The sequence below is a fragment of the Necator americanus genome, chromosome IV, assembly GCF_031761385.1.
Source record: "Necator americanus strain Aroian chromosome IV, whole genome shotgun sequence".
NCBI lineage: Eukaryota > Metazoa > Nematoda > Chromadorea > Rhabditida > Ancylostomatidae > Necator > Necator americanus.
In genome coordinates, this window is record NC_087374.1 from 13,249,105 (window position 1) to 13,261,954 (window position 12,850).

At 39.7% G+C, this 12,850-nt stretch overlaps 1 protein-coding gene across 1 annotated transcript; it reads right to left on the bottom strand.

The window, feature by feature from the left end:
* Positions 1 to 979: 979 nt before the first annotated feature.
* RB195_001141 (uncharacterized protein) lies at positions 980 to 8,870 on the bottom strand (the record flags this gene model as incomplete). The annotated part of the gene is made up of 14 exons (XM_013447296.2): positions 980 to 1,090; positions 1,144 to 1,251; positions 1,337 to 1,507; positions 1,568 to 1,771; positions 1,842 to 1,943; positions 3,066 to 3,240; positions 3,492 to 3,580; positions 3,889 to 4,054; positions 4,131 to 4,287; positions 4,342 to 4,447; positions 5,978 to 6,112; positions 8,349 to 8,481; positions 8,640 to 8,740; positions 8,808 to 8,870. 14 exons carry the CDS (start codon positions 8,868 to 8,870, stop codon positions 980 to 982), a joined length of 1,821 nt encoding a protein of 606 aa, XP_013302750.2.
* Positions 8,871 to 12,850: the final 3,980 nt, after the last annotated feature.

Here is a 12,850-nt window from a genome sequence, read left to right on the forward strand (position 1 = left end):
TGTCAAACTAAATAATTCCATTGAATACTTTGGGTATGTGCCTAATAAAGAATTCTACAGTTCACGCCAGGATCTATTTACAAAATAAGAAGCTGCCACCAACTCGCTAGTGTTGTATGCCTCTGACATCAAAATATGACAAAAAATATGACAGTCAACATTCACATACAGTCGAAAGCACGACTTTAACCACACTTTTGATGTAGCTGCGCGAACGGCTGCGGTCGAAGTTCCGCGGTCTCGCGCCCAATTCTGCGCTCCGATTCGAGCGAGGGTCCTGCCGCGATTGCACCGCAGATCAGAGTCACGTTTTGACCCGGCAGAACAGCAAAAAGCAAACAAACATTGAGGTAACTGTGGTAGGTAATCCTGAGCTGGCATGTCCACATGCGGCGCTCAGTCGCATGTCGCTCGGTCTGTGGCCGCCAGTTTGGAGACCTGAGTCAGGGAACGGTGTCCTATCTACCCTATTCCTCAGACCTCACCAATCCCATCATGCTACCGCTCCTGCTAGCTCTTAAGGCATTCCCTGAAGGAAGGACTTCAATTCTTCCATTGATCACAAACCAGCTGTTGAGTTGTTCGTTGAGTCGCAACCCTACCCTTCTCCCTTCTGGCCTCAGGGAATTATATCCTTATCAGGAAGATGGAGCACTGTGGTGAAATGAGTCGACGGATGATCACCAATGTGTGGTTTGAAACTATGGAATTGTAAAAGGTATGAGTGTGTAGAAAAAAATAAGTAACCAACATAATATTATGACTAGGAGGTACGAAACAGGTCTTTCGCCCGCTCTACCACTTTTCACACCGACTCAGGTCCCTTGTAGTCAGTCCGACAGCACCCAATCACCCAAAAAGGGTTGCTCAAAAAATGTGATTGTTACACACATACATGAGCATATCAAGTTTCACTTTAGAAAATCTCAACACACAAATCTGCATGCTTTCTATAGACATTCCGACGTTATCATCATTCCTACAATCTGACCAAAACACCCTGTTTGGCAGGCAGTGTGATCTTCTCATTCGCGAGATCCAGTTTTTGACGAGCACGATACTCGGTCACTCCTGGCGTGACTGCTCCCACCTAAATTAGAGCAGCACTTAATTTGGTAGGCATCGACGGGTGCTGCCGCTTACCTCAGCTTTCGCGAGATCCACGTTTTTGGGAAGGAGTTCTTTCTCGTTCAACTTGGTGAAATCGACAGGTGCAGGATTAGAGCCGAAGTTCAGCGCAATCACGAAAGCCTGGAATCCGGCAAAATTTTTTTTTTCAAACAATAGAGAGATAGAGAAGAGAAACAGAAGGGAATAGAGAGTGGCTGGTGCTCACCGTTCCAACTGCGGTTCCATTCTCTCCTTTCACAAATCTCGAATATGCGAGCACATCTCCTTCCAGTTCATCTCTGACCGTGCTCCCAAGGATCAACGCCTCGTCACGTTGTCTCATCTTCGCCAGCTTCTGGTACACTTTGAGGGGCGACATCTCTTGTGCGTATTGACTCTTAATCAAATAAGTACATTGAAGGATAAATTATCCAAAAGTAATTAAAATGTAATTCACCTCGAAATTGTCCTCTTCTTTGTCGTCGTCGCTTTCGGCAAAGAACAGTTTTCCTATGTTAGCTTCAGCAGAAGAAAGGAAGCCGTGGTGATCGTTACCGGTTGGTGTCCATTGCATGATACCGCGAGCACTCGGAGGATTCCCGACGTCTTTCAGGCCAAGCTCTTGTCCGTAGTACAACGACAACGCACCCGGTAGAGTCAACTGAAGACATTGAATTGGTTTGACACGCCATCGTTAGCGGCGCTACCGCGGATCGTCAACGGTGTCTAACCTGCATGAAAGTGAAGAGGTTCGCAGTGTCGGCGTCGAATCGAGAAGCAAGCCGACTACTGTCAGCATTTGAGAACTGCCAGTATGGTGTGTAGGAGTCACTCTGTAAAATGGCAATTATTTAACGAAAGAGAGAGAGAAAGCAAAAAATAAGTTTCCATCCAAGAACAAGCTTTCAGATTGTCTCGTCAACCTTAAAATTACTTGAGCTTTTTTTATATTTTTTAAAAATTTTTAGGTCACCTCTTCCATAGTTTTTTCGAGTGCATTGCAGATGGTTCTAATCAGGAAATATTCGCGCAGGAACGAAGGAGAGAGGAGGTCTTGAGTAAAGAAACATCTTCTTCACCTTTCTCGCAAAACACTTCCGACTACAATCGGAGTGATTAACATGCGCAGAATTTTCGGAGTGGGTTCATGTCACACATATTAATTAAATATAGGAAGAAAAGAAAAGTTTTGGAATCTTCGCATTCAAAAAAGTCATACGTTTCCTTTTTTAATTTTTCCTGTGTCCTCAGTAGAGAAGTCATAAACTTGAATGTTTTCTGAAGATCTACAGGTGGGTTAAAACCAGGTGATCTGGTACCTAATAAGGTAATAATGGGATATTAAAGGCATCACCCCACGAATCTGAGATGATGCAGATTTCAGGTGGAGTATTCTTATGATGGATAGTAGATTATCGAGAGGCGGGTGATTCCGTCCATTTCTTCCTAATTGCCGTAAAAAACGGCCCGGAAGATATGGCTTCAGGCTTTTGGCGCACTATTTTCCACAAGGAGTTCGACTGGAGCGCGCCAGCCTTGTGCGGCGCCGCATCTTCCCGGCCGTTTTTTACGGCAATTAGGAAGAAATGGACGGAATCACACCCCTCTCCGTAATCTACCATCCCGTATGCGAATACTCCACCTGAAATCCGTAACACCTCAGATTTGTGGGGTGATGCCTTTAAGGAACTGTTGCTCTCACCTCATCTCTAATGTTCAGCGCCATGAAATCCTGAAACTCACTGACCGCTGGCGAAAGAAGTAATCAACAAGAGAAATATGTAATTCATGAATTGCAATTGATTTTGGTTGTAAAATCAATTATTTCGATACTTATAAGAACCTTCTAGTGTTTTTGCTGATTTGCTTCCCTTCCCTTACCCTGCGTTCATAACATATTGGATAAAATTTGAAAGAATACACTGTAGATCAAAAGAACCACGGCGGCTGCTCACCTCATGTCTTGAATAAGCAGCCGACAGGGCGTCGTGCGCACACGCGGCAACCCCTTTCGCACATTTTTCCGAAGAGAGCGATGCGAACGTGTTATCGATCACATAATGTAGATCACCGGTTTCCCTGGCTTTCGAGTGTAATTCTTCGATATCGCGTAGCGAGGAGGAGAGTACGCTGGAAATAGACGGCGATAACAGTAATTATCGTTAATTATTATAGTTCTTTTCCTGCTGTTTCTCTATACTACCGTATTTGTTTTGTATTTGTCTTTGACACATCCTTTTGGCACGGTATTGAGCGCAACAAATAAATAAATAAATAATGCAAAACACAGCAACAAACTGAATATTCCTCATCTTTCGATATAGTTTGACGCGATTGCTGGATAAGGGAATAAGCAAAATTAAGAAGTATTTTCCGCTCACATTTTCTTCTCTTTAAGATCTTCTTGAGACTCAATGACGTTTTTGATTAGAGATGTCAATTCCTTCAGTGCTGCAATTGCGCCGTCGTGCTAAAAATTGAAATAAAAATAGTCTTTATTTGAAAGAAAAAGCGTTTAAAGGCAATAAGAAAAGGAGGAAAAAGATTCTGATTCGAATGAGTTCGAATGGATGACGCATCTGTCGCAACACGTACGCCCTCTCTTTTACATACACTCTCTCCTCCCTACGCACCCCTGTCCGACCGAAGGCGCGTCGCGGTCACCCGGCTGAACACGATCGAGGCCGACTACGCGTGCAAAATCATTACAACTATTTTGAGAAGAAAAACTGAATGAAATAGGATGTTAGCAAACATTTTTGAGCCAGAGTTACTCACATTAGGTTTTCCGGTAGCATCAAGTGCCAGCTGACTAACATGGTCGATGTGGAAACCGTCCAAGCCGAGCAGTAAATATTTCTTGACAGCTTCTTCAATTGTCTCTTTAACCTTAGCGTTTGACCAGTTCAGCACTGGATTCGCCGCGCTCGGATAGCCAAGATACCTGAATGAAGTTAGTTGTTATGCTGTCTGTGCTGTATTCTATGATTCTCCATACATAATTCATAACAGAACCGTACTTTGTGTCGTTATCGCCGTGGAATTCATGATAGTTCGCCTGTGCGAACGCTGCAGACCCTTTTTTTGCCGTTACAAACACATCTGCATCACCATCACGGAACCATGGATGATGAATGGACACCGATGTCACTGGCAGGTCCATCACCACGTACATGTCTGCAAAAACGTCGGATGATCACTTTTTTCACGAGTTCACTAAACTCGTCTCACCTCTATTATGAGCGGCGTCGATGAGTTCCTTAAAATCCTCCTCGGTCCCGAATCTTTTGTCAACTTGAAGATGATCGACCACATCGTAGGGATTGAAGTATTCATCCTGGAGGAAGGTGACATAGTACTATTCATTATTTTTCAACCATAATAGATTGGAAATCCAGGTTGTTTTTTTTAAATTAATTTGAAGGAATTAGTGACAATTCTTGGAAAATATTCATGCGATACTAAACGATTTCACGGATCGAAGAATAAAAAGAAAGAAAAGTAGGAAAGCAGAGTTTGATACACGTGTAATCCAACCAAAAGATGAAAGTCCTACATTCCAGCTCCATTTTGTGTTTGAAGCGCATCTTTTCGTGAGAAGTGAACCAAAATTGAACAGTGAGAGTGAAAGTGTGTTTATTTTTAACAACAGTAAAATCTACTCTATCTTTGATACCTTTAAATCTATTAAGTTAAAAGTTAATTTATTTATTGAAGTAAAATTAATTGACTATTATTATTTTGTTGAATTAATTTTATTACAGCCTTTTTTTCAACATGTATTATAAGATAGCTGATTTGTCTCCGGAGCATTAATAGAACATAAATGCGTATTAGGACCCCGCCGAAGCAAACTTGAAAGAAAAACAGAAATTTTCCAGAAAGTTTTGGGCAAAAAAACACTGTGGAAAATTTTGAATGTAAGTTTAAATTCCAGTTTTATTTGACAGATCCCACAGCACTAATTTTAAACCCGTTTAGCACATCCAGAAAGATAAGGCGCTTAGAAACCCAAACAGAAAATTCAGCTAAACTGACAGGTGGCGTTGAGATCCCATTATGGTTGAGAACGTCGCTACGAAACGGCGTTGTGAAAAGTGAATGGTTTTTTTTCGCAATTATGCGTGCAATTTTTATTTGTATGGATCCTGCGTTCATGTTTAAAATTCGCTTTAATGTTTCCGATTTTTTTATAGGATTTATTTGACGATCTATCGAAAAGCCATTGGATTTTTTCTGGGAAGAAATTTGTTCTAATTTTTTTTTCAAATTTTTTTAATTTCTAAGAATTTGTGACTATCATTCTGAGCTCCGTGACCTCGCGGTTCTTTGACATCTCAGCAGCATCTAGCGGTTTATAGGATTAAAAGTTCTCTACAGTTCTTACTAGCTACCATCATAATATGCGAGAATACAAAACTTAAAGAGGAGACAGGGAAAGCAGCATAACTTATGTTTTAAAACACTTAAATTAAATATAAAGATAAATTCTGCTTATAAAGTAATGCACATAGTTTTTCTGTCTTTTCCTAAATGCTTTCCTGGCTGTCGCATTCTCGTTTCAAAAGGCGCAAATAATTGTGTGTTTCTCAACGCCACGTTTCATCGTCGTCGTCGGTTTTTGCACAACCACAGAGGAATGCGGCTGGAAGCACGTATCGCTCTCGCACAGAGAACTGCCACCGTAATCCGATCATCATCAGCATTTCGACAATAATAATGGATAGGAATTTGTGCAAACGATCGCGGACGTCACGTCACGTGTAAACAAAACGATGTGGTGAATGTGCGACGCGACGAACAATTGGCACGGTGCGCACGTTCAGTGCACACTGTACACACATACAACGCTAGCACCACTACTCACCTTCTGAATTTCAATCACAGGGCTTGGATAGATGGTGGTCACTCCGATCTTTTTCAGCAAATCGATTTTCTCGGTGACACCTTTGAAATCCCCGACACCGTCGTTATCCGTGTCATGGAAGGTGGGAGTGAGTAACTGAAACATGGTTCATCAGTATTTATTTATTTATTTATATTTAGAACCTGATCAGAAAATATGCATCACAAAATTTCATTCAAGATTCAAATATGCACAGTCAATTATTTCTATTTAGAGCTATATTTATACAAATTTATCACCTGATCGAAAAATATAAATCATACATGTACACACATTCCCTATGTACTTCATTATAGACCGGACCAGAACAAAGAACATGGTCTTTTTGTCGAAAAAAAACCATTTGTTTTGATGTATTTGTTTAGTACTGTAGTCTTGTGACTACAGTACTTACTGTAATATCTAGCAGCTGTGTATCTGAGTGGAATAGCAGCAAAGAGTCTACTTACGGTAGTTCCTAGAACCGTAATATTGGTTTCCGGTAAGTGAATGATTTAATTTCCGGTTATGGAAACTCGTGATTGGCGCCGATAACCTCGAAGAAAATTGAAAAGAAGTTTTTTCGCCCAAAGTAAAGATTAATTTAGACAGAATGAACCGTTTTTTGATAAGTTTTCCTCTCAGTTCTACAACCTCTCTTTTTTAGTGGTATTTCGTCTGGATGGGGCGGGCGGTCTCCCCGTCCGCATGATACAGCGTGCAGCTGTTACAGCCAGACAGTATTGTGGACACAGCTAGGTTAAGGACTCGGACATTGTGTTAGTCCTTGCCAAAACCAAACAGAGCACGTTCTTTCATATACGAGTGACTTATTGGAAAGTTTCGAATCACAATAGCACCAATAGCGTCAATTTCGACGCACATCATAAATATTACGACGAAATTTTACGACGGAACATGTGGTACGTGACAGCCTCTGCGAGTTGACAGTGATGAGGAAACTCTCCTCACTCGCTATCCATGTATCGAAAGAATTCTCTCAAAAAACAGAACTCAAGAATTTTTCGACGCCTCATGAGGCGCAAAAATGAGGAGCTTTTCAAAATAAGTAAATAAATAACGCAGGAATCTTCTCTTATCATATTATCCCGCAAACATTCCCCCCGAATGGTACCATTCGCAAGAAGAAATAACAGCCGCAAGACAGTTCCAGGGATAACAAGGAGAGCAATGCGAATTAGCCTAGAAAAACCTAGAAAATGGTTTAGCGACTGGTTGATGGCATAGCTGATCCTATATTTGTATTTATATTTTATTTCACTACATTATTGTTATTTCATTGCATTTTATGTTTGTATTTGATTTCCACAACTCGGAATCGCCTTAGCTTTTCAAAAATTTTAACCTCAACCTTAAAACTTAACCAAAATTGCCAATGATAATCTAGAAAATACAAGTATATGTCCAAAATCGGAAACATTGTGAGAGTTAAAAATTATTAATTGTTAAGGTCATTTTATTCGAGATCAGTCCTTGACGACAAGGATAAATTTTCGTTAACATAAGCAGACGACAAAATCATATTTCTTAGGAAAAAAATCACAAAGTTTCCTAGAACTAAGTAGAAAGAAGATTTTTGGTGGAGATTTTTTAAAAAGATTTTCGACCGAAAGGAGGTAAAAAAAAAGCTGTATAAGGCTCTCAACAAAGAAATACATCGAAAATATCTTTGCGAAGCAGAAAGTTGCGGTCAAGACAGATAGCCCCTAAGAACTTTTTCTTACTGTGCAATCGTTTATCGCATGCGCCGATCTCGCAGTTATCCGAGGTCGCCCACTTTTGATCGAGGACACATTGAAAATAGCAGTTTTTTTTTGATAAAATCGTATTAATTTTGTCTACAATGGAAGAAACTACCGAGTCAAAATGTCATTATTGCGCAAATTTTAGAGAATAACAAGCGAAATTTATCAAAAACCGTAATTTTCACAGTTTCAAGTGAGGAAAGAGAGAGAAGTTCAGGCGAACTTTACTGAATTCTTTTATTATTTGAGTTAAATCTCAGATTTCGACCTTGTTCCTTCCAGAAAATGATAGGACCCTCATGTCCACTTATGTACCACTTATCCTACTTCCTACTTCCTTCCACAACAATGAGATCCTCTGTCATGGACGTCCTTCATGACAGATTGCTGCCTGTCTACGATCAAAGAGGAGATATGGTCGTAACAATTGAGGTCATTCCGCTCGAATGACGTTCTATTGTACTTTTAGAGGGTGCGAACTGTTGTCACCAGAAGAAATGGTCGCATCGGTGAGAAAAATGTGTACGTGGACATGGTGAGGTGATCTGATAGGAGGTACACCGTTGGTTACGCAAGTGTCGGCTCACCTGATAGGAGACCTTCGTTTGCCACCATTCCGGCTTTTGTTTCTCGGCGCATTTCGGAGATAGAACAACGATTAGTATGGCACCGGCGAACATCGCAACCCAAGCGATCCAGAACAGAGCGAACAGCACAGTTCTATAGAGAATATGTCATAGAATAGATAAAATAATAACTAATAAGAATAGAATAATGAATCTATTAGAAATCTAATCCAAATAATACAATAAAATAATGAATGAATAAAATAGAATAATGAATCCATGAATACAAGGTAAGAAATATCTGAATCGTACCGAAGTGGCTTCCAGAAAGGATCATTACGATATTTCTCGAGCTGCTCCTTAGTTAAACCGATAGTCTTTGGCTCTAACTCAAAGTTTACCTTCTCGGCCGTCTGTAAATAATAAACTTTCCAACTTCAGCCATACTTCTCCCAAATAGCCTTCAAACACCTATTTTACCTTCTCGAATACGGCCTGACCCGATTTCCCCTCTTCTGCCATCAGTGCCTGCTTGGCAGCCATTTTGATGGATTAGGCTGTGCCCTGTGAGATGTGAACTTAATCCTACAGTTGTTTGCGCATTCACTGTGTAACGGTAAGACGCTTGTCACGACATTGGAACAGACAGATGAATGAGCAAAATTACGGAAATTAGGAAAAAAAACCAGAAAAATGCAACACGTATTCATTCTTTGAAACTTTGGAGCTCGGATTCGGGGAAGTTCTCAAAAAAAATAATTTAAGAAAAACAAAAACACAATCAGTATACAGGCGACATGAAGTGTGATTCTGAATCCCATATCAATGCGAATCCACGGAACAACGTCATCACAATGTTGCCATAGAATTAAAAGCAAAGAAAGCGACGTAAGTAGAGAGCACTTATACAGTATACAACATTTCAGAGTGAGCTTACTTTTTCCTTCGAAGGAATTTAACCAATTATTTACTTGTTTATTTATCGAAATAAATCAAAGGTGCATGAAAAGAGGAGCGGAACAATAAGGTTGTCAGAATCAAAGTCATTTCATTACTCGGTAGCGGAAAGTTTCCTGGATCTCACCTTTGTGAGGATTAGCAAATCTTTATCCAAGTCCAGAACGGCACTCTCAGCACGAGCTGTCGCTGAACGAAAGGTGTGAAGGAAGCAGGGAGGTTTCTCTGCCGTGGAATGACGGCTGTGCGTTATTTGCAAAGGGGTGGGGAGTTCGGGCGATCGATGTGGGTCCGCCCCGAGAGCGATAAGAGATAAAAGAGAGGAAGTGAGCGTTTTGAGGAAGGAATAAGAACAATTAGTAAGAAAATCTGCAGACCACCGAGATTTTGCTAAAGGTCCTTACTAGGAAATGGTGAAGATTCAAGAGAATTTTGAATGGCAGTTTTTTTTTCCGAAGAGACATAGGATTTTGTCATGTGTGAGGATCTCATAGGACTAAGCGTTTTTCGACGAAACAACTCGTTCAGAGTCTTGGAAAATTCCTTCGCCCCGGAAGAGCGGACCTCTAGTATAGATTTATATTCAACGCACTAACTTAATGACTTCACGATATCCAATTCGAGTTCCCTCTGAGTATTTATTGAGGTCTTAAATGATGTTGATACGATTTCATCGAAGTCGTTTGCGTTACACTTCTTTGTTTATTTTTATTGTATATCATCGATGTCATTGTATGTTTATACTTAAGTAAGAAAATAAAATATATTTTAAGTTTGTTAGTGCAACTCATAGCATAACGGTGGATTTCATGAGGAACAGGAGTGACAGATTTCAAAATCTTAAGAATGCGCAGGGATTACAGACGTCTAATCCTTAACAAGCGTAAGTTTAATTTACCAGACAGTTAAAAATTAACCAGTTTAACAGTTTTACAGTTAAAAATTTCTAATTTTCTAAATTACAAGAGGACTTGCTTTTTTTATTTGGGAATTTGAATGAATTTGAAAATGAATCATGAAATGTGTATATAGTTGTTGATGTACACATTGCACTTATTTTGACCGAACTGTTGCTCATCTATTCATTCATAGTCATATTTTTTCTTCTAGAAACACTTTATTTTTTTCACAATCAATTCTGTGTACTACATAGAATTTACATTGCAAATGAAATTGGTATTTTTGCAGACGGAAGTGGTGTAATGTCTACTTTTCAATCTGATTTACAACAACAAAAAAAAAAGAAATGGGACCCAATAGCTTCGAATTCCAAAGCTAAAAGTGTCCTCAGAATTTTTTCGAAAAACTAAATCTGAGGAGTTCATGAGAAAGGACAAATGGCAGGTAACACGTGCTCTCGCGTAGAGGCATATTTCATTTTCTTCATTCTTTAGTATTTTATTTTCCTGTTTTTACAATTACTTCATTTATTATCTGTTGATATTTTCCATTTGATAACAAAGAAATACAAAACTGCAAACTCGGCAATATTCCTATGCAGAACATCAAACAATCTAATAGCGGTAACAATCTAACAGCAATTCGTGGAAAAATAGAAGGATGGAAAGAGTAAAAGAGAGAAAGAGAAGAAAGAGAAAGTAGTGAGACTGCCGTATGCCGCTTTTCTGTGCACAAGTCATGCATAGATAGCAGAAATTCGATTGTTTTTCCAGGAAAACTCAACAAAGTGCACAGTAGTGCAGCTTCTCAAATCATCAGCTGCAACGATTGCGTCAGCGTGATGCAGTCGTCGCTGCTGATAACTGCGACCAAAGTCAGGGTTTTTTTTTCCTTTTTTTTCTGAGAATTTTCCGAGTCATTGATATGAGGGTGACACTTCATCGAACATTCCCTCAAAATGAATTCACGACCCAAGAGAAGAAGCTTAGGAACCGCGAATATTTAGGGGCTCTAAAGCACAGCATTTAGGATCAAGTTCAGCCCTATGTCGAATTCTATTCTATCTACTCTATTTTTTCGACTCCATTTTTTTCTTCCTGATGAACTCTACAGTAGAAAATTTGACGCTTTCATAGAAAAAATTGTGTGCTCCACTTCTGCGAGGTTCACATTTATCAACGAGAAACAGAAAAAATGTTCCCTGGTATCGCAGGAGTGTTTCAAAGGCATCACTCCACCAATCTGAGGTGGTACGGATTTCAGGTGAAGTATTCTTATACGGGATAGTAGATTACGGAGAAGGGGGTGATTACGCCGTATCTTCGGGGCCGTTTTTTACGGCAATTAGGTAGAAATGAACGGAATCACACACCTCTCCATAATCTACTATCCCGTATACGAATACTCCACCTGAAATCCGTACCACCTCAGATTCGTGGGGTGATACCTTTAATGATGGTCATGTTCAGCTATGATACCCCAGAAATTTCGAATTCCACTTAATCAGCTCGAACTAGTTGGTGCAGCCATCGCTACAATTATCGTTTCTGAAATCGGATAATTTCTCACTAATCTTCTTTCATACCGTGGATCAGCTCGTGTAGAGATCCACAATTTCATTTCTCTTGTTGCAGGAAGAGGAAAGAAAGGTCTATAAGAGACACTATACCACGGAATTGCCGAAGCAGGTATCTCTTCTCGAAATGATAGTCGTAAAGTACCTTCTGACTCGTGTACGTGATGCGTTCTTTGTTGCCTTGTAGTGAAACTTGATCCATAAGACCATTTCACCCCGCCGTTTCTCAGGATTTATTTAATAATTGGGTAGATAGCATGTGATTGTGCCACACCTTTAGCGCTATCCGTTAGTGGAGAGATCCAAACGCCGTCAATTTTGTGTTATTCTGCCTTCAAAAGCTGTAGAACACCATATTTATCTAAAGTCCAAGTAAGATGTGAACATATAACGGTTGCCTGGCAGCAAATCCGATTAAATTTCAAGGAAATTCGCTGCAAAAGGGAGAGAGGTGGAAAAGTACAAATTGAAGTACAAATTAGTAGTACCAGTTGAGGACATTGGCTTTCCCTTTTTTCTTGAGCGCATTCATGAATTACCTGCATTTTCTCTCCTAATGCTCCTTTCCTACTTCCTTCTCTTCTACCTATTTACAAATCTTATTGTTCCTTTCATACATTTTTCTGTTTTATTTGAAAACGATGTCTTACTGGGTACTTTCTAAATGGAACATCATGAGTACATTTCATAAATAAATGAGTAAACCCTTTCCACTAATCCTGACGGCATGAATTTTTCATCTCGTCATGCGAGAGTCAGGATCTTCCTTATGGATACATACAATTATTCACTTAACGATTCAACCATCCGATGATTTGTTATCCAACACATGATGATTTTTCTTCACTAAGTTCGCCCACATGATTTTATGGGGATTTTCTGCATAAATTCGAAGTACCCAGGCGGGAATAGTACATGGAACTGATCACTGCTGGTTACGATCTTTTTACTGTTTTTAAAACTCTTTATTCACTGAATTTGTTCTGTACTCGTCCTCGCCACATCCTTTTTAGAAAACAGAGCGTAATAAATCAATCAGTCAATAAATAGTGCACAAATTAGTGTAAGAATAGCAAGAAAAACACTATTA